This window comes from Protopterus annectens, chromosome 8.part1, assembly GCF_019279795.1.
Source record: "Protopterus annectens isolate FY-2018-M chromosome 8.part1, PAN1.0, whole genome shotgun sequence".
NCBI classification, from domain to species: Eukaryota; Metazoa; Chordata; order Ceratodontiformes; family Protopteridae; genus Protopterus; species Protopterus annectens.
Window position 1 is genome coordinate 149,079,327 of NC_056742.1, and position 23,592 is coordinate 149,102,918.

General features: G+C 33.3%; 1 protein-coding gene across 1 annotated transcript in view; it reads left to right on the top strand.

Moving 5' to 3' along the window:
* Nucleotides 1–23,592, top strand: part of PKD1L2 (polycystin 1 like 2) — a 1,522,374-nt gene that overhangs the window by 22,172 nt on the left and 1,476,610 nt on the right. Inside the window, exons 3-4 of the mRNA XM_044081586.1 lie at nucleotides 4,017–4,178; nucleotides 7,460–7,645. Coding sequence (XP_043937521.1) covers nucleotides 4,017–4,178; nucleotides 7,460–7,645 — 348 coding nt within the window. The remainder of the gene's footprint in view (nucleotides 1–4,016; nucleotides 4,179–7,459; nucleotides 7,646–23,592) is intronic.

Consider the following 23,592-nt stretch of genomic DNA (forward strand, 5'->3'; position numbering starts at 1 on the left):
TTGTCATGAAGGCATTATGGAAACTTTTTTTCTTTTAAGTTTATAGAAAAGCAGAAAGTTTAATTTAACCAAGAATGAATGGTAAGTTCTGTTGAGGTTACATGGTTATAGCGGTAAATATGCTGTGTTTTCATCTGATAAAGGAGACAATACTGTTGTTTTGATTAGAGAGGATTACCATTCAATTTCTGACACTATTATAAATAATATCTGCTTGTATAACATGCTCAAAAATAGACCTATGAAGGAGGAAGGGTTCTATTTTGACACCCAAAATGAAAATGGGTTTCTTGGTCTTGGAAAAGGAAGATGCTAGGAAGTCTTCTCTCTCTCATCTTACAAAAGCTATATGTGTTGTTCACTGCCAAACACATACACACATTGTGACTACCCTGCTAGGAGACTCAGTCTCATATATTGTTTTGTTTGTCAATATAATATGGAATTATTGTTCAGTTCAGTTCAGAAAAACTGCATATCTAACATTCTTCTCATACAAAAGATAGTGGAGAGATCTTAAGAGATATTAATTGATGTGAAATTGCAAGATGATTATCAGTGGCTAGTTATGGATGCTAATAGTAATACCTATACCATAAATGAAGGCAATTCAGTCAGTAGCATCAGTTGTGGAAGAGGGGTTATAGTCCTTTTTTATAGAGGCTTTATTCTATTTTATCACACTCTTAAGGGTTTTAGATTAAATGGCAGCTATTACTAAGAGATCGGTGAGACTGCAATGGTGGCATTGCTTATCTCTGCCCAGGCCAAAATTTTATATGTTGACCTTTGCATTGTAAATATGTGCATCCCCAATGATTTTCATGACTAATAAATGTTACACTGATAATTTGCTATTCCTAAGTGGTAATAAAAGGTATTATTTTTTATTTCTATTAAACTTCACCATATGGAACCTTACATTCATTGGGGGGTCTATTAACAAGCAGTTTTTCACTGATGTCAGTTTGAGGGAAGTACTTGGTGAGTTTGTAACTTACAAACTATACAGGAATCTTAATTCTCTGAGTTCTTTTTTTCACATGCAGAGAGTGCTGTTTCCCCATATTTACTTGGATGTCTTTCCTTATGGTTATTTTTGACAGCTTCCAGCAGTAACTCTTTAGATTCTGAGCAGGAATAAGCACAAGGTGATAGTACTGGGCATCTGGGTGAGTAGCGCAATAAGCAATCCTCCATCTTGCAAGCATCTGGAAAAGTTAATGAGATAAGATGACATGGTGATTATGCATAGAGTACAAGATAAAAATACTTTGTAAGAATTTCCAAGGGTCCTTCCCTGAATTTTTTGGTGGCTAAATACTCTGATTTCTCTCCTTATATCAGGTAAGTCATGAAGTCAAATTAGCATGTTTTACATTCAGAGTGCATGTTACATAAGCTGTTTTCAAGCACTCCTACTTTGTTAAGGATATACTGTATTATAAAATTTGACCATCCAAAAGATGGTGTAGGAATGCAGGATATTTCCTTGTATTAAGTGCAGTATAAGAAGCTAGTCTCAAGGAGAGATGAACTTATCAGTAAGAGACGCTTAAAACTGGTCACATTTTAGCTGTTCACCTTTATTGTATTTATTATATTTTCTGTAATTGGACAAACAGAAAGTGGTATGTTGGCCAGACATCCCACATTTTAAAATACATGGATGTGTGTGATATCAAAGTTGTTAGTCTGGTTGTTAGGTTCCCAATTGGCCCACTCATTTCTTCAATTGGAGAACAGTGACTGGGCCTATACAATGGGTAAAACAAGCCCCCTTATATCCCAAATCACACTGTGGTACTAGGCCATGAGGTTGGGAGTGCCCCCATGACTCAATCACTCCAACCAGATCACAGCAGATTTCCCATTCAAGATGGAGGTTGGGCTCATCTCCTTTCTGTACGAGAGAAGACTCTCAATCCTGGGGCAGACATACCGGTAAAATCAACTTCGAGAGCCAAGAGTGGGGAAATAGGTAGTGAGTCAGTCAGAAAGTCAGGTGGACCTCCATACCCGGAGCACCAAACCCTGTCAGTAACTCTGCAAAGCTCCACAAATAGCTGCTAGACCTCAGTGATATGCATCCCTCTGTGTACATACTGTATTATCCCAGGCATGCTGTTTCCACCCTGGCATGCAGTGGTGCTTCCCAGGGCCTGGCTGTGTCAGTATAGTACTCATTACTTCCACTAGGTGATACCCACGTGGTGTACCATAGCTGCCTCCCTCCAACCAGGACAGGAGGACATATGACAGTCACTTACTCCTAAGCTACTTCCCCACTCTCTCTAGTGTCCAAACAGCTAGTTGAACATCAGCCAGGTGGTCACAGACAAAGCTTCATTTGTCTGCATTAGAAGAGGGCTTTGTTAGGAAATGTTTGGTAGACTTATGAAATGCATAGTTTAAGAAATTTTGATACTTTTCTACTTGCTTTTGTAGAATCTAAGCTTTTCAGACATTTTATCCAATCAACTGAATACACAGTATTTTATTAGAGCTTTTTATTTAGACACATCTGTTTAGATATATTATTTTATTTTTTTTATTTTATTTAAATGTCAGTTTGGGTAGTGTTTCTTTTTTGCTTTGCCTTGAAGGTATTCAGCTGAGGCACCTGGGGTTTGTTCCAATAAATGCATATTTTTTAAGATTTAAGTTCTGTATTTTTAAATTTAGTTTGCTTTATTTTGTTGTTTTGATAATATTGTTTTCATTGTGTTCATTTGTAAAACTTTTTCTTGTAGCCCTATTATAATGACATATGTAAAGGCATGAAAAAGGATCAACCAGACCATATTCCAGTGTTTCCTCAGTGAAGAATGATTTCTGTAATGTACTGTGAATGACTAACTCTGCAATCTGTTTTACTAACATATATCCTGTACAGATCCGAGACATTTTTTGTCACATTTAGTTTAAGGTTTGCTGTTTTTGTGGTACCTGTAAACATTTTCTATGTAGAAAGGTAAAGTATATTTTAGAATAAAATACATAAAGAAAAAAGTTTAGTAGGTGTTTTTGATAAGTAGTCATACATGATGTCTCTTGCATTTGTACACTTACATATTTTGGATGTAGCCAGAAACAAGACATTGGCATGCTAAAGGAGAGGAACAATATTTTGATAATTAACAATGGATCACAGTGTTGTTATTTTTGTACTGGATTTGCATTATGTATACAATATGTGGTGCTAAAAGTGTAATAAAGTGTAAGCATAGTTACAATGTGTCAAAATACATCATTTGCATATATTTAAAATATACACAAATCAATTGACTAACAATAAAATACTGAGAATGAGGTTTCAGAATGCTGACATCACATTATTCTACTTATAATGGTTCATTGTGGCATTGTACAGTTTATTATAAAATGACTTACTTAATATAAAATGTGTCCAAAACAGTGACTGAAAGTAGGGCTATATTGTTTACAGTTCACTAGTGCTATGGTCCATGTTTTTCATTTCTTTATGAAGAGGAACAGAGTGATTTCTAGAGAGATTTATGTTATTTTCTGGTAGTACTACAGATGAAATGAGCCACAGTTGTGCCATTACTCCAATAAAACATGTTATAGTCCTTAAGACAGACCAGGAAAAAATATGTTGCAGCAGCCATTTATATAATAAGTAAGTGAGCATATGATGCAGAATAATCAGATGCAACCAAATGTATTGCTTGTGTATGGGAGGGAGAAATCACTTTCCAAAGTGAAGTTTTCAGTAAAGCTAAAATCCAATAATAAGTGCTATGTATGAAAATGGTTGCAAGGATGAATGCAGGGGACAATATAATGTAATTTAAGAGCAGATTGGGAGCATTATCAGTATTTATTTGGTAGCACACTGCTATTTATTTAATCTGCATAAAGTGAGGTTCAGTACTCTATACCCTGCAGCCTAATTTTTTAAATGCATTTAGTTATTTACAATTTATTTACATAAGAGCATTTCTGCCATATATAGTCATCCGGAAACAGAAGCTTGTTTTGGTTTGCAGGAGTTTTGTCTTGGCTCGATACATCTGATGTAAGTTACAGCAACTGGTATACAGATCAGCCTTCATCACCCACAGCTCAATGTGGATATATACTGAAGAATTCCAAATTCATGTGGGGTGCCACAGATGACTGCAACCAAGAGTATTTCTTTATCTGCCAGCATGGTAAGCCTCATCCTATTTTTATGTGTTGCTTTATTATGTGTTTTGACCTAATCATTTAGTAGCATTCTAATATTATTTGGTATATATCTGTTTATCTTGTGCACTCAGAAAATATCAGAATGTTTTCAAATCTGGAGCTAGTGGGTGTTTTTATTAAAACTGCTGTAGGTTTGGGCGGTGCAGTGGTGCAACAGGTAAGTGTTGTCAGTTGTAAAAATGCTGCTACTGTCAGGACTATGTACAAAATAAACTGCGCACAACCCATTTATAGGATGAGTCAAAATATACACTATGTTTGTAAAATTGCCAGTTCATTGATATTCTGTTTGATTATGAAATCTCCCAGAAATGAGTGGAAACAGTAATCCGAAAATATGATGATAATAATAATAACAATAATAATAATAATAATAATAATAACAATAATAATGGATTATTCAGGGTGTAGTAATTCATGAAATGGGTTGTACTAAAAAAGTAGGGAACACGCCTATGATACAAGATATTTCATGCATTACACATTTTGTGTATTCTACCTACATACATACAGTCCCTCTTAGAAACACACACACACACACACACACACACACACACACACACACACACACACACACACACACACACACACACACACACACACACACACACACACACACACACACACACACAAACATGCACATACAAACTACAAGTAATCAAGCTTAATAATAATAAATAATATATATATATATATATATATATATATATATATATATATATATATATATATTCACTGTATGCTTCTGCACCGATACTTAATCCCTCATAAAAGTAATACTGGATAGTTAATGAGTTTATTATACCGCATGTTTAGATTTGTTTAGGCATTCTCTGAGGCTCAGACTTAACAAGACAGGCTGGGCTCAACATTTAAGAAATGCTTCAGAAGGTTACAGAAAAATAGACTGCCTTTTGAAATGCCTGTATTTATTTATTCAATAATTTTACAAGAAACAGTTGCATACCACTGTCAAGGCCCACCCACCTCTGGTTTTATAATGTTAAACTGATAGTCAATATAAGTAGCTTAAAAAGGGCAGAGCATAACTTACTTGCTCTAACAAAATCTTTACAATGGTATCCAGCAATGTAACAGCATTTTTGATAGATTATACCTACCTACTTTTTCTTGTATAGTGAAAGAACAATTCCTATCTTGCATAATTTAAGAACAACATACCTTTCCAGAATTATATAGACAATAGTAGAAATCAGTGAAAATGCTAACAGTATATGAATTAATTTCATTGATTCACTGTGGGTTTATTTAGGTTTCTAATTATCACCTCCTTTGTAAATTCTGTGGCACCAGTTTATAGACTTTGTAAGTAATTGTGGTTTGCCCTTTAAAACTCTCTCAATTAATGTATTCTGAACAGTTTTCTAAACAAAATATTTTGTTAAAAAGTGGCTAAGATTTCATTTTCTACAATAACATGCATTGCTTTACAATTTGATGTACCATTCACAACTTATACCCACCACCACAAATTGTTGAAAATGTTTGCATGGCTTTATTTTCAAAGTAGAGCTACATTGTTATTAAGTGCGGCACCTTTCAAAACTATTAAACTTCAGTATTGCCTCCCTTTATATCCTTCCTCACTATCAATGAATAGAAATATTCACTCTGGGATAATCACAGTGAAACAACATCATTAAAGAAATCTTCTTTAGGTCAGGTAATGGGGAAATCCTTCATAAAAATAGGGTTTGCCATGTGAAGTCACTAACTAGATATCAGTTATCAATAAAATGCTTCAAAACAATTAATGGAGCACCTAGAAAAGTAGCTGCTTCACAGACAATGGTAAAATAGGCCAATATTAAGCAAAATGTCATGTTGACTACTTGAGTAACATATGCATACCTTTTCATATAAGCAGAGGCTACAGTTAAATTAAAGCTGGAATTGGAGGAGATGGTGACTATATTGTTTTTTTTTTTTTATTATGAACAGAGCTTGAGCTATGATAACAATGACTGCTGAAGTTCTATTTATTGGATGGACTTCTTCTTGTGGGTAATGCTTGATTTACAAAAAGCATGCTGATTACTCTGTGCAATCAGTGTACCCATTTTTGTATACAAATAAACTTTCATTGTACAATTTTCCATATAACAACAACAAAAAGTTGGTATGTTTCTATAGACACTATATTATTAAGTTAGGTCAATCAGCATCCCTGCAAAATTCTAAATTTCCTTGAGAATTAGATAAACAGTACATAGATTATTGCTGATAAAGCTATGTGTATGCTGAAGAAATTCTCTAGAATTCTGGTTCACAGGAATACAAGCACTACATATGAATACTTTAAGAAATTTACATTGTAAACTAAATGCTAGAATATAGACATATGCGTATGTTGAATATTCGCAAAGGGAATCAAAACAAGGCATGTTAACCCCAAATTCTGCACTTGTGTGTTTATTTTAATTTTACTTATGATTGACACAATGGTTTGACACAAGCAGGGAAGAAAGGAAACAACACCGTTAGCAATACTGGCAGCCAGGAATCATTATGATACATTGTATTTTTCACTTCAATGAAAAAAAAATGTTAGGCAGTTGCATTATTTGATATATTAGCCACCACTTACATAGCCCGAGGGGTTTAAGTATTTATTTACAGCAGTGTAATAATGCTTGTTATGTACAGGGCTCATTAGGAGATACTTCTGCTTTTAACACCAGCAACTAATCCAGTGCAAAATAATCCATTATGCATATTAAATCATTTGATCTGAATCTAGTTCTTAATAAGAAACTCATTCAGACAGTCTAGTCGTGTGGTTTTATGGCCATTATTGGTGTTGCATACTGCTTTTCCTCTACAGTTTTTGTGTTCATGTTAGCTCTTGCTGTCTCATGCTTATGTTTGCTGCTTACAGCCAAACATCTTACATTTAAACACACAGAAGAAAACTCTTCCAGAGACCTTAGGAAAAGTCTTGTGAAACCCAAACATGCTATAAGGTGAGTGAGAAATGGTTTGCTTTGTCAGACCTCCAAATGGCTAAAGCACATTTACAGTTAGCATACATAAGAGCTGTTGAATGTACTTTAAAAATCCCACCAGACCCTAGAGGTACTACATGCTTCACCTTTCATTGTACACAACATGTGTCTTTCCAGTTCTTGATCTTCAGAATATAGGGGGTTCTCAGGGGATCACTTTTTATAGTTAGTTGACAAGATATCAGTAACCAAGCATTTATTCTGCATTCCCCTTTCAGAACTTGGCCATGCCATTGCTTGTGATCATTTTAATAGCACACTTCACTGTGGACCAGGAGAGGTTATAGAGATTGACGACAGCTTTTATGGAAGGAAATCCCCTCATTTTTGCTCCTTGGAGAATGCCACTGATATCAAACTCGCTGAAGAATGTAGCTGGATTCCTGTCAAGGATGAAATATCAGGTAAGAAATGAAATAAATTCATTTTACAGAGGTTTAAAATTTCATGTTCTTATATTCCTGACTGTGAAAATAATCATATGGCATGCATCTACACTTAATAGTAGCTTTCTATGCACTATGTACTGATTAATTATTAAAAACATTGTCATTTCCTTTCAGTAAGATGAAAGTCAGTGAATTACACCCACAATTGTTAAATGGAATTTATGGTCATTACCATTGTTTTGTTACAGTTTTTAACACATCTATATACAGGAAAGAATGAAGCTAATTCTATTAATGGTATTAAATAGAGTAAATGAAAGGAGACCATATTTATTTCTTATAAATAAATATATATATATATATATATATATATATATATATATATATATAGGATTTGAACTATTATTTCACCTCTAAAGTCCCAGAAAAATTGTTATACTGCAAAGACTTAACATGTCATTTGGAAAAAGAAAGATCAGTCAACTGATATATTGTTGTTGGTAGAGTAGATTTGCAACATATATAAAGCTTGCTTGCTTGTGTGTGTGTGTGTGTGTGTGTGTGTGTGTGTGTGTGTGTGTGTGTGTGTGTGTGTGTGTGTGTGTGTGTGTGTTACAAGACACATAGTCAATTAGCCCTTTATAATCGATAATTACATTTTATTAATACAATACAACAATAACAATTCTAGTTATAAACTTTGCACCAGTAGGGTAACCATTTGAAATGTTAAGACAATGCCACATCCTGGAATGTGGATACTGAATGACCAAAAATACAGACTTGCATATAATAAGAACAAAATTGTCATTTCTCAGAATATTCACTTTTTTCCAAGTTATGGTAGTCTCAGAAATAGTATATAATGAAATCAGGTGGGCATGGGGTGTTTGCCCTCATGCAAAAATAAATAAATAAATAAATAAACAAAGAAGAAGAGCTATGTCCAATATTCACTCTTGTCCTCTTCTTTTTAATCTTATTTTTTAGACATTTTCTGAGAGTTCCAGCATTTCAAAAGGGATTCAATAAATCCTAGAATCAAAATGAGTAACAACATTAACAGTCTCCTTTTTTATTTCAAAAACAACTCAGAACTGAAGATAGATTGTGCCACTGACATGTCAAGCCTTGAATTAAAGTAAACTATGTGAGACATCTAAGACAATCTGTTGTCCTAATGAGAGTTGTTATGGTCAGTCAAGTCCATAGGTGGGGAGGGGGGGGGGGCAAACTTAAAAAAATGTGAATTATGAGAATAACTGCTGTTAACCAAGCACAGGATCACACCAAAGTAAATTCTCTGGCCAGCTAACATCTAACTCAGGCTGCTGGGACAACATGTTAATTTTGCATGCAAATCAGGGCATTTGGGAGCTGCTGTGTAACTGTGTATTGCTTTCAGCAATGATGAAAAATGAATGTCTCTAGGAAGCTGCTAGAAGCAAGTGAAACCATATATAAGCCATGAAATGGGAGCTAGAGTCATAGTGTCAGTAACCACAGCTCTAAAGGGTAATCCTGAGCATTTTTATTTGTTATTGTTTCCATGTGGCAAAAGAGTACAATCAAATTGCATCACTTCAGGTTGGAAACCCGCTTCATTTTATCAGTCTTGTTGTAACACTTCATGGTGAAATTGTCAGGAAATCTAGAGTTAAGTGACTGAAAATTGTTTCTGAGAAAAGTTCCCCGATTTTTAAACTAAAGTTGTAAATGCTATTTAAGACTCAATATGTAAACACTGCACAATGGTGATTTTAATTAAGCCTGGGAACATGATACTGTAACTTGCATTGATATTTTGTGCCTTTACTTGGTATAATTCCAGATAGATGTTTTTAGCTTATCTTCACCAAGTCAAATATAAGCAATCTGATTCTTCTCTGAGTTTTTACCCACCTGAGTGGAAGCAGTTTGATCGCATTTTAAAAGACTGTTGCAGAGGTTACCAATTTTTTTCTGCAAATGGTAGCCAGCTAGGTGGAAGGAACTCTTCCCTATATGAAATATATTTTTCAATGTTGAGAAATAAATAATTGCCCTTTTTCAAAGCTCTACAGCTATTTTGCACTGACTACAGCTGTTATGCAATAAAGCTTGCAAAAGATAATGTCGTCTTACCAAGAAACAATTCAGACCCTTTAAGATCGTAACCAAAATAGAAGTTCTGTGCATTTAATATAAAGAAAAAACAGAAAAGGGTTATTCAGCATCTGCAGGAATATTTCTATGGCCTGGCTAAAAGACAGAGATATATCCTAGGAGTAGCTTAGCCTGGGACACCAACAATTTTGAGAAGACAAGTTCATCTGATCATGTGGAAACCCACCTACTTGTTTTTTAAAGCAAACCAAAAAGGGTGGGTGTCTGCTCAGCAGGCCAAGCCAGTGGCCCGCCACTCCTGAGTGGTAAACTTCGGAAAATAATATTTTAGCCAATAACTGGATCATGCCATGGACTATTCAAATATAAATTAAAACTAAAATGCAAAGTACTTGCAGAGTCTGCAGCATTCAGTGTTTCCACACATGGACTTAAACTTATAAAGTCGCAAATGTTCAGACCTGGTTCATCTAGCTTGAAAATGTTTGAAACCAACAGCTGCCCTGCCTTAAAATCTATCTTACAGTCTTAAACTCCCCCCAGAAATCTCCACTCTACTAACAAACTACTCCTACAAGTATATAAACCCATCAAAAGAGCCAGGAAACAGATACATATTCATTCAGACCAGGGAGGAAGGTGGCTTTTAACCTAAGTTGCCACATCAACTCCCTTTTTACTAATGTTATTTTCCAATCACCTCCTCTTGGGTTCTTTTTAACTACATCCAAGATATTAAACTTGAAGCCCCAAAATTTGACACACTCACATGAGTGTTTGTATAAGGCACTAGTTTATTTTCTAGTTCTTATATCATAAAGGTGCTCATAAATCTCAGGGGTATACAGAACTCCAAGCAGGGGCAAGGAGGAAGAGGAATGCATAAAATATGACAGGAATGGTATAGTTGGGCAATTTAAGGATTTTAAGATTTACAACTACACTGACAGAGAGTTAGTGAAAGAACATTTTACTTTGTTTTTGAAAGGGCTAAAATCTGTGCCCAGTTTAAGGCTGATATAACACAAATTCTTCTTGACCTTGAACTATTTTTAAGGAAAGTTAACTTGAGCATATTTTTTAAGGAAAATTAAGTTGGGAATAATTTAAGAAGTAGGGTTAGTGAGCTTAAAAGAAACATCACTTTCAACCCACCCGTCCACCCAATTTTGCATGTATTTTGGAAAATGTGTAATTGAGGACATTTATGAAAAGGTTTCAAAGGACCCTAGCCCTTCTTATAATATTACTAAAGAGGAAAATAAAACACTTCAACTGTTTTATGAGACAACAATGCCATGATCAACCTTTTGACTAGCATTGAGACTTATACCCTGGTTTCAAGGAATGAGATATCTATTGCTTAATGGAGAATTGACTCATACCTAGAAGAGTACTTAATAGACGGTAGGATTAGTGTAGCTACTTACAATTTTTTGGCACAGGTTAACCCTATTATACCTAACTTCTTCGGAATAACAAAAATTCACAAATCAGTTGAAAATCCACCATTTAGGCCTATAGTTTCAACTAGTGGTTCAAAAACCCACCCACTAGCAGTATATATAGACCATAATGTATTAATGGGATGAGTAGATTAAAATCTTCCATTTGGAAGGAATGTCTGATTTTTTTGACCATTGATGTAAAAAATTTGTTCTCAGTCATCCACAAGAATGAGGGACTTAAATTTTTCCAGGAATCCCTTACTTTTCAACCCATACTATTGGACGAACTGGCTAACTTATTAGTTGAATTAATGGAACTTATCCTGGAGAATAACTACATTCACTTCCAGGGTGAATATTTTCAGCAAGTCACTGGAGTAGTGATGGGGGCAAATCTTATGTTGGGATGGAAAAGGCAATATGTCCTTAATAGTACCTTTTCAAAATTCCTGCACTTATATGTGATGTATTTGGATGACATCTTTATTTTGTGGGATGGTGTCCACGAGGGAATACCTAGATTCCTAAATGGTTGCACCACATATTTTAAATTTACACACGAGTAGAACAAGGACATAATTAAATACCTGAATGTAACTGTGTCACACATTATTGGGGGATTTAAATCTAACATCCATAGGAAGGCTACCTGGTTTAACAGCTATTTGCACTATGATAGTTGTCACCCCCGATTTCAAAAAAGAAACCTAGTGAAGGGTCAAGCTATTAGGATAGCTAGGATGACATCTGACCAGAATGAACTAGGGACAGAATTAAATAAGCTGAAATAAATGTTCACTAACAGGGGCTACCCTAGTGAACTGGTCACCAAAATTTTGGAGGACGTTCTCAAATGATGGGGTACCAGTTACACCCTCCCCTTTTGGGGGTGGGGCTTGATACAGAAAACACTCAGGATTCAGCAAAAGAGTTTGATAACACATTTATTACTGAGTTTAACCACTTTACCAAACCTTTGAGTGACATACTACAAGCTAATTGGAACACTTTTAAAATCAGTATTGCTCTAAGTGAAATAGTGGGTGACAAGCTGAGGTTTACCTACAAGATAGGAAAGAATGTTAAGGAACTACTTGAGGGTGATCAACAAATCTAACCTTAGAAAATGGACTGCAGGGTAAAATCTATTTCAAAAAAGGTAATTGTGCAACCTCCAAACTGGTATATTTAGCGTTGATATGGCAACAGGTTAAAAGCTACCTTCCCTCCTGGTCTGAATGAATATGTATCTGTTAAACCCATTTTAAGGGAAAGGGCAGCTATTATAGGATGAATGGAGGGTTAAATAATATGTTTTGGTTTTGTCATTCTTGGTACTATATGTATAAATGAAAAATTGATTTATTATTTTAATTTTTTTAATTTGTGGAAAAGGTTATGACATTTTAGCTTGGTAAATACTTTTTTTACATTATATTTATAATGTGAATGGCTATTTTATATGACATGTACTGCAAGGGGTTAATTAAAGTGGGTATTTAAGAAAGTGATGTGGAAGCAATTATTTGACAGATGAAGTCTCTGTGGTGAGATGAAAGCATTCATGTTATTTTACTGACTTTATATTTTAATAAATTCTTGAATCTGTTTAGTTGCGACTGGAGTCCTTTCAACATTTATTTCTTTTCAGTCAAGTTATTTTACTTTGGATATATATTTTTTAGTCCTAGTTGGTTAATTGCTACTGATGGAATACACCCTTGGGCAGAGCTACTGCCTTTAAGGACTCTGTAAACATTGTATTTTGAATTTAAAAGCAATATATAGAAAGGGCCAATGCATCTTTAATGAGAATCCAACAGCTTTAAGTTTAAACTTTATCTTGTTTGTGTTTTTTTTTGGCCCTTAAAAACCATTTTGAACGTGTTTTTTTTTTTCTTTCTGTTGCAAATATTTCATTATTTGCACATTTATTTGACAAAGAAATAATGTACTTATTTCAAGTAAAGGAATGTACCATTTAACCTTTCAACTAACTGTGTGGTATCTGTTCATGATGACATGGTGTGGCTTGAGTAGTTACTACCATTCAGGTACTTAAAGACTGGCTTATTTAAGGGTAAACAGGAGGTGTATGCGTGTCTTGCTACTTTTGACTAACAGGTGACAGCATACCTTAAATATTGAAGGAATAGATTGGTGCTGTAGAGTCATCATTTACCTCCATTTATAAAGCTGTGTGTGTGTGTGTGTGTGTGTGTGTGTGTGTGTGTGTGTGTGTGTGTGTGTGTGTGTGTGTGTGTGTGTAAAATAATTCTGGTCAAGCTTCAATTAGTGTTAGTAAAGCTACACTGAAAGGCACTGGGATAAGTCTGAGGAGGGTGAAATCCTGAGGAACAAGTGGTTATAACTCTTCTCTGTAGTTAAGAAGAATGGGGCTTATCTTGATATTTTCTATCACATAAGCAACAATCATATTTACCATACAGCTTTAAGGCCAATGATCTTTTGTATTTTATAAGGCACTGGTGATGGCAGCCAAAAAAAAATACTGTTAGTTTCATTGCACATTTAAATCCAAATGGCAATGGTGTGGCAATTAGAACCCATATCCCCTGTCCAGCCCACTTATTAGCATACTATTTTCCCCATATAGCACATCTTCTCCCAAATATATAACGTTTTGTTTCCATTTTGTTTCTGTTAGACTGTTACGTTAATTTTGAGTGATGGTACTCTAAATTACTGCTGTTTATTGAATATCTCTGGAAACTATACTTGTATAGCACTTTTATCAGAACATTCCTTTGATGTGTGCTCTTTACCACTTTTAGACAAAATATTTGAACCTTTTTTGTGTTATGTACTTAAAAGATGGATTTATTGTTCTTTAATGAGGATGACGTTTTTAGGTGAAAGAACTTCAATCTCTCAACTCACACATTCTGTCATTTGAAAATCTCAAGTCTACCATTTTTTCTCATCTTAGGTCATCTGTCACTGAAAAATTACAGTTAGAGTCAGTGTTCTGCTGTTTACAACAAGAAGTAAGATTTAAGCTTTTGCATTCTCAATATTTTTTTCAGTTTTAGGGCCTTATACCTTATCTTTAAACAGATAGGAATACAAGTTACAATCTTTTGTAAGCACTAAAGTAAAGATTATTATACACAAAGGCTTAAGTAACAGGGCAGTATAATTGCATTTGCCCCTTTCTTTAGGAAGAAATAACATTGTCTTAAAGCTGAGTATTTCAGTAGCTTCTGATTTCCATGGAAGGTAGTTCCAGGCCAGGATTAGCATTTAGCTTGGTAATCTCAAATCTGGAGCCAACTATTGATTTGAATTAGCAGGGCAGGAAAAATTAAAAACAAGCTCAATCAGACACTGTTTTTACTCCCAAGGCATACATCACTTTTAAGCAATGTACCAGCAGCTCACTCCGAAATAGTATGTTGTAGTATCCATTTGTAAATCAGAATACTTTTGAATGCCTCATCCTACTGCTACATACACGCTTAGAATACAACCACTGAACTTCCCATCAGTGAACTTTGCTGTAATACCTCAGCAGAAATACCCAGCCTGATACCCTAGTAAACTATGGATCATATGTAACTGTGGGTCCCCCATGTTCTACTTTGAAAGAGTCATTATATGATGGATCCACTGGTTGCAGGTCAAGACTAAACTGAAGGTTCTCCAGCTACAGAAAGATGTGTGCTCAACTCAATCAATCTTCACTTTCTAGTTAAAATTTATGGCTTGGGCAGCAGGGGCATGCCTGCACCAGTTTTGATCACAGGGATACTTCAAAGAAGACCTGGGGAGCAAACAACCAAAGGCATGATACTGAGATGGTTCTTCTTTTTGTAAAAGCTGCTATATTTAAACATGTGATTGTTTCACTAACAAACAGTGCAAGCCTCATATATGGCACACTAATGTTCTACCCTGGTGGCTGGAGCATTTTTTATGTAAAAATTGTAACCACTCATATAGATGGTCCAGTACAGTACCAAAGTTTACAATATGCACATCCACACTTTAATTGCAAAATAGAAGGAAAACAATTGTACACACTTAACCATCTCTTATATTATTCCTGTGGCCCCATCTTCCATACCAGTAATATATGATTCTCACAAATAGCAGTTATAGGAACATTATTTCTTATCATATTTATGCTGGATTAATTATCTTTTCTGTAGTTTCTAGGGCGTTTCTTAGTCTCCTCATGCATTCTCTTCATGCCTCCATTTCTTCCTAAGAAATTTACTCATTTGGATAACTGTAGAAGTCATTTTAAACTTCTTAATTGTAACCACCATTTGAATAATTTTTCTATACTTTGTTCCAATGACACTTTCCATTTTTTTGGTTTTAACTTTTTTAACTGCCAACAATATCAAGGTTACTGAGTGCTTATATGTAGTTGTTCCTGTGGGTGAAAGGTAAAAGTATAATTCATTCAGTTGCCACTCATAGCTAAAGGCTTTCTGAATTGCATTTTTAACAGCAACCTCAAATTTATCAAGATTATTACAATTCCAACAGATGTCTTGCTAGTATAACTTTACATTCTGATTACATCTCCAACATTCCTGGAAACACATATTATGGATCTTATTTAGAGTATAAAAATATTTGTGCAGGCATTTCCATACAAGTATTCTAAATTTCCTGGCCTTAATTCCTATGTTGGGTGCTCTACAGAATTCTTATTGTTTGCCTTCCATTAATAGCATGTCAGTTATTTTTTGCTATCTTTGAATTTGCTTATTTATTTTTATTTATTTAATTTTTTATTTATGTATTTGTTTATTTATTTACTTTAGTTATTTTTATTTCCTGCGACTAATGCTTAATAGATCTTGCTTATTAGCCTTCTATCATTGCTTCTGATTTTATTTGCTTCCACCATTATCTTAATAAGTTTAGGCTTTTAGCAGTTTCTTCTTTAAATGTTCGTACCATATGTCTCAAAACTTCCATGTAGTCCCCTATTTTTTCATCATACTTTAGTCCTGTGTTACATATCTTTACAAATTCTGCCTACTCCAATCTTTTCCCTTCCACTCTTATCTGTGTCCTATATAATATTTATTTCTCCCTTGTATATTATCTTTGCAGTAAGATGATGTCTAAAGAAAGTCTGTTTACCTAGTTAAATAGGCCAGAGTTCAAACTTCTAATGTAAGTATTCATTGTTGTTCATGACATTTAACAAAAAAAAATTTGTACTGCCCCTACGTTTCTTTCTTATTCTGTATTTAATTCCTGTGATCATATACTAACTATTGCATATTTTGAGTAAAACCTTCCTGCATAAGAATCATTTTCTTCCATTTACAATTAAAATTTCTATTTTGAATGCAGTATATTAATCTTAATTGTGTGGCATTAGGATCTCCCTGCAAATATGATAAAACCACACCCCCTTCTTCAGCTGGTAAAATGATTGTCTGCCAATCAATCCCATGTGTCTCACTTTCTCAAATAAATATCATTATTATCTTTTATAGAATGTTTCAAAAACATTTATTTGGGGCATATATGAAGGCTTGTCATGATTCACGATCACATCTTCATTTTGTATTAAATTGCAAATATTTTCCTTTATCTAATCCTATGTTTCCAAGGTAGAGTCCTTGGATCTCCTTATCTATACCCCCAAATATTGAAATCTGCAGTGTCCCCCTAACTTTGGATGATTCTGTATCAAATCCTGATTAGGAGCATAGTTCACAAAAATAGCCTTGGTCTTGACCTCACTGACTCTATATTCTGATATTTCTGTAAATTGTCTAAGTAGCTTGAACAACTTTGAAACATCCTGTTCTAGGTTAGCCAAGTTAACTATAATACCATCCTCAAACACAGCTACGTTTTCCATCCTTCTATGTCAATTTCATCCCCTATAGCTACTTTGCCTTATCTTTTGTGCCAGCTACTCTATGTGGCGCTAAAATGGTGATGAGGACAGAATTTCAAGGTAACTCTTCCATTTACCCTACTCACTGCATTACAGTCTTTCTAAATTTAATGTAATAAAATAATTAATGTTATCAGGAATTCCATTTTATCCTCAGTATCTCCAGTTGCTCTAAAACTCCTTGTTTAACAATCATTCTCTCCCTCAATTTACTCTTTATACAGATTCATATGAAGATCTGTAAATATTCCTCCTATTATATTGAGATTTGTATATGTAGATCCCTATATGTTTTCCTTGTATTGGCATCTATTAACTTTGTGCTTTTGTGACAAAAGGGAAATACTGTCAGCCCAGCTAGCTGGAATTTTGTAAATAATTTTATGTCATTTGTGAATATTAATAGGATTTATATAGAAATGTAACAGGAAGAGATACTGCTAGCCCAGCTAACTGGAATTTTGTAAATAGTTAAATGTCATTTGTGAATACCAGCATGATGCAATTGCTTGTGTTGCCACTATATTGGAACTGTGTGTTGTCTGTATATTAAACTCTACATACAGAAGTGTGTGTTGAACAGGGTTTGTACAGTACTGAGCTTCAAGAATGTGTCCACAGTGTACCCTAATGGAAAAGAACAGAAATGTATATACATTATATACCTGTATAAATGTATACATTTTAACAGTAGAAACTGGAACATACAGAGTTAACTTGCAAAACTTCAAGAAAATAAGTTGAAATTAAACTGTTTTATGATTGTGCTATAAAAGTTAGTTTCAATGCAACAATGAGACAGGATTTCTAGAACTAGGGTGCCTTCTGCATTGTTTTGTAAGTGTTTTATTGTTTTATGTCTTCTAGCAACTGCAAACATCTGACTGAACATAATTTGTAAAACATGATCATGAAATATTTTGTAAGCTAATATCAATTTTCCTCATGGTTCTCTAAAAATGATGATGTTAAATGTTTACATTTAATTCCATATGCTGTAGTTGTAAGTGTATCACTTTTTTGTAAATTTTCATTGAACATTTTCTAAAATATTTAATTATTCTTGTATGTTTACTCAAAATGTATTATACTTAATAATCATCCTAATATAGGTCTTAAAACATCTTGAGATACTTGTTAAGGAATATATTTGCATGCATTTGATGGCCTTTATACTTATTAATGACTCTCTAAGTATGCCATAACTATGCCATAACCCTGTTCGTATTATACTAAATTTTTATAAACTGGATAAAAGTTATCTTAATATTAAGTTACTGTCATATAAGTTGTATCTATTTTTAACCAATATTATCACATTGTGTCTTATCTGGTATAATTATTTAAACTGCTGATGAAATGTTTTAGTATTATTTTTGAAGCCTGCAAAATTATTATTTTTAAAATGTTTTTGTAATACTTGACAGTTTTTTCCATGGTACCTGCTGAAAATAGGACATATCCAGACATCCTTTTCTGGTAATCAAATATCAATCAGTCTATAATGATTAATAAATATTACCTTATCATGGCTATTACAAGAATGGTTTGTAGATATAGTAATGGTCTTTATATTCATTAAACTCCTCAAGTTGTAAATGTATTACATATATTTGAAATCCAGGGATTTTATTAGTAAATTGCATAATATTGCTCTTTGTCAAAACTAAATTTTAGGCTGGTAAAGAAGGCCCGCATACTGAATGACTGTCAATACTTATCAAGATGAACAGCATCAGTTTTATTTTGTGATATATATTCAGTTTTATAGACATCATGTTTATGTATCCAGACTTTTGTATTCTTCTTGTTGTTAGAAAATACTTGTTAGCAATCAGAACAAACATTATGAATTTTAACACTTTCCTTTGTATTGGTCAACCAATTCATGATCCAGCTATTAGAAAAGTACATAATATTGCCCTTGTCAAAACTCAATTTTAGGTTTGTATCCATGGCCCACTTACTTAATAACTGTAAATACTTGTTAAGATCATCATCATCATCAGTTTTGTTTGGTAATATAAATCCAATTTTATAGACATCATGCTTATGTATCCAAACATTTGTATTCTTCACAATGCTAGAAAATACTGGCAAGTAATCAGAATGAGTATTATGAATCTTAACACTCTGCTTTCTGTTGATCAACCAATTCATGATATATCTAGTGTTAGGTTCAATCAAACATTTCCTAATAACCTGAAATAGGATTCGGTCTAAAGATTTGGCAAGATCCATATAAATTACCCTGGCAACAAACTTATGTAAATACAAACTTATTAAGTGACTCAAGTTTGATCTTCCTCTGATAAAACTGTGTTGTTTAGTATATGCAACTGTTAAACTATTACCAGCTATTTACGGGATCTAATAAACATGTCTTAAAACACTTGCCTACAAATTTTGTTTAACTTATTGGTCTATATATTTTTTTTCATTTTGTCTTTCCTATCTTTTTTATAAACCAATGTAAGACAGGATAATTTCCAGAAATTAGGAACTGTGCCATTTGTCAACAATTTATTAAAATAGTTAAAAAAAATGGGCATAATATAATCTTTAATACTCAATAATAAGTTATCTGATATTGTATTGGCCCCACAGAAGATGTTTCTTTTTTTTTCCTTAAGAAATTTACAAATAGTAATACCATAAATCATTGGCACGGGCCAGAAAGAGAAATGTGATACATATAGCCACTTTTATCACAAACAATTTGCCTAGTATTTGAAAACAATTTATTAAATTCCCTCTCAATTGTATAGGCTTCTGGAATAACTTCATCATTAACTGCAATTATACTAATACGTTTTATCTTATTATGAATGGAGTTAATACATTTATATAAAAAAATGCTCTCTTATAGGTTCATAGGTGTATAGGTGTTTACTAGGTTAATGACCACAAGAGCCTTTTTAAGCCTAACCTTGCATCTCAAATCTCTGACAAATTCTGATACCCTTGATAAGTGTAAGCATGGCCTTGGGAGATGAACCATTTACAAGTTACCAGTGTGTCCATTAGACAAATAGGTGCCAAACCAGGGATTAATTTCCCATCCAACTGCCCAAGTTGCACTTGAATTGGGTTAGGGAGGAACTCTGCTTCATATGAATGGAGAGCCTGTTCCATAGATGGCTAGTCTCTGGGATCTTATTAGAACAATTGCATATCAATTTATTTTCATAATTAGTTTTAGCCATTTTGATTTCCTATTTTAAATTTCTACAGGTTGCATTTTCTTATTAATATCTGTTGGAATGACTTTAAGGTTTTATAATCACCATTTTTTATTTCTGTATAACATCAACATTACTGTATTCCAGTCCATGGGGAAAATTATTTTTCCATAGTTGATACTTGAAAATATGTGTTAAGACATTTGTCAGTTACAAAAACTAGTATTGATAATCTATAGATAAAGATAGATTATACAAATTAATTTTAGAATTCGTGAAGTCAAATTGTGATAATCGGTCTCTTTCAACTGAGATGTTTTTTAGTTTCCAATGCTGTCTTAAATATTAATACATTTTGATCAAGCCTAGTAATTTATGATCAAGCCTAAAGAACCAGAAAACAATTTAATTTGTCAGTGATATTAGTAGCTAAAATAGCAAGGATATTTTCCCCTTTATATTGCAAGAAACCAGTTGAGTCTTCCCATGAAAATGAGTAATGTTGACAAACTCTTTTTTCAAAATTAGAGTTGCTAGGCAAAGTTTTCCAATGAATTCCTGAGTAATTAAAATACCAAGTAATAATATATTTGTTATCAAGAATTTTTTAAATTTAATAAATGTTCCCATTGAGTATCACTATCCATACCTTGAGCACAGTAAGCTAGAAGAAGATAAATATACTTTAAACTATCATTATTAAAGACTTGGCCAATGATGGATTAAAAATCTATTGCCTATTTTACAAGACAGGATGAGTTAGTCTTATAAAACCATAAAGTGATCTCCTTCACCTCTAGTATGTTGTCAAAAATATTCATATTTAACAAAATCATTCATATGAAATCAGGATGAATTCCATGTTGGTATTATGGCAACATTTTTATTCATTTTCTTTTGAGATCAAGCCACTAAGTTCATCAAATTTGTTTCTCAGACTTCTGGCATTACAAAGAAAATACTTCATAGTTACATTATATTTTCTGTGATGATTAGTTTGGTACACTGTCTATTACTAAAAAAAAAAAAACATTTGATCAATAACTTTACCAGCTGCCTATGAAACTCAGTGTAAATTAAGGAGCATCTTCTAACTAGAAAAATGTCATAGATCAGAAATGCTTTCTTCCTAGTATGTGATCAGTTTTATATCATATACCAAGGTAAGTTGTCTTAACTGGTTATTAAATCTTTGGGCTATAGTAAAAATATAATCCGTCCATGAAATTGATAGTATAATTTCACTCAACACATACTTTAAAAATTTAATCTTTCCAGATACTCAGTTACATCAAGAGTAGAATTCTTCATGTAATTTAAAGAAGTATGTCTGAGATCATTTGCTCCTACAAGAATTATAAACATGTCATATCTAGGTTTCACCAAAGCCAACTTTTGAAGTAATTTTGGTAGATCAATCTATTTCAGTCCTGGCAAAGGTGTTACTGTATGTTATTTTTTAAATGATTTATAGATCTTTTAAGTGATTTATAAAGATGTCATATCTAGGCTTCACCAAAGCTAACTTTTGTAGTAATTTTGGTATATCAATCTGTTGCAGTCCTGGCAAAGCTGTTATTGTATGTGATTTTTTTTCTAGTCTACTAAGTTGATCCACAGCAGATTTTAGTACAGAATCTCATAAAATTAAAATATCTTGTTTGTTTCCTCTGGAAGATATTATAATGTTTTAATTTGTTTGATCAACTATGTAACAATTTTCTATATTAGTAATCATATTAATATCATCCTTGGTTTCCTTAGCATCCATTTTTGGATAGTTTCCTTATTGTAATGTTTTTATCACAAACAGATTGCTCACAACTACTTCTGAAACAACCGTACCTAATAAGTGTTAATTTTCTTCCCCATATAGTGACAATACTTGTTCAGTACACTGTGTAATTAAGTTGACATTCACGGGTGACTCTAAAGTTGTTACATTATTTTTTACATAACAAAATTACTTCTGGATAAAGATAACTGTTTTTGATACTTTGAGATATATTATGAATAGAATTATGAGTAATAATAATAATATCACCTGAAGAAAGGGCCACTTAGCCCTTAACATGTTTCTTTATGTTATTCAGTACCCTATCCAATTCAATTTCTGAAGTGTTTACTTCTACAGATATATTTCCATCTTCACTACCATTAGTTTGCCCATATTGTATGATGTATTTACTTTCTATAGCCTGTACATTAAAGTGGACATTTTACATTTCTTCTTAATGCTTATTTTGTCACCTTTTTTCCCTTTTCTTGTTCTTAACTTTCCATAATAGTGATAACTTATTCAATCTGGGCTTTATACTCTCAGCATTCTTCCTCAAATTATAAAATCAGAATGAATACATAATAAATAGTATCCTTAGTATGAGAAGCATCCCATGACCAGTCTTTAATGCATTCAAAACCTAAATATACATGCTTTGCCAAAATGACAAGAGAAAATTGGTGAATTATTGATATTCTTACTTTCCATAATATTTAGCAGTTCAAAAAGCTTGTTACAATTAAACCATAGACTGCTTAGTCCATTCTTTAGATATGCACCACACTGTCTAAATTCAGAAATATAATTAGCTTTAATCAGATCATCTAAAATTTCGAGTCCATCTTCTAACTGGATTAGTTCATGCAAATAATCCTAAACTACAGTATTAAAAAGAAAGTCCTAGTCAACAGCAGAAGTTCCCACTTAGTGTGGTCCTTGAACAGTTCCTATAATCATTTAATAGCAATAAAAAAAGCACCACTACCAAGTAAACATATAAAAAAGTGCTTTACAATTCTAGCAAAGCTTTAATTTGAAATGAAACTGGATAATATTTCCTAACTAAACAAAGGACTTACACAACATGGCAATTATTTACAGACCCTTATAACTTGTATACAACACTAAACAAAATATCACAGTGCGCAGAACTGTGTTGCTATACGAGAACACAAATTCCTTATTATGTTAACATGTAAGAAAAATAGAATTATTAGCACTCTGTTGTTCTAAAAGGATAATAAACTTAATTTAGGACAATGTACTGTTAGTAGTCACAGTTCATATGTGTGCAACAAAGTGAATGTCCTCTCTGTTTGCATCCACTCATGGAGCTGACATTTTAAATCACTGCCTTTCCCTCTGATAGTCAGCCACAGTCAGGAAATGCAAAAGTAAATTGTGTGTTCCCCAATTCTTTAAAAAGATGGGGTGGAGCACACAAAATAATATAAAACAAAAGTCAAATATATGTCCTTAAATGAAACAAGATGTATTTAACTTGCTCACACTGTCAGAGGTTGCTTTAATTCATGCAGCTCATGCATATT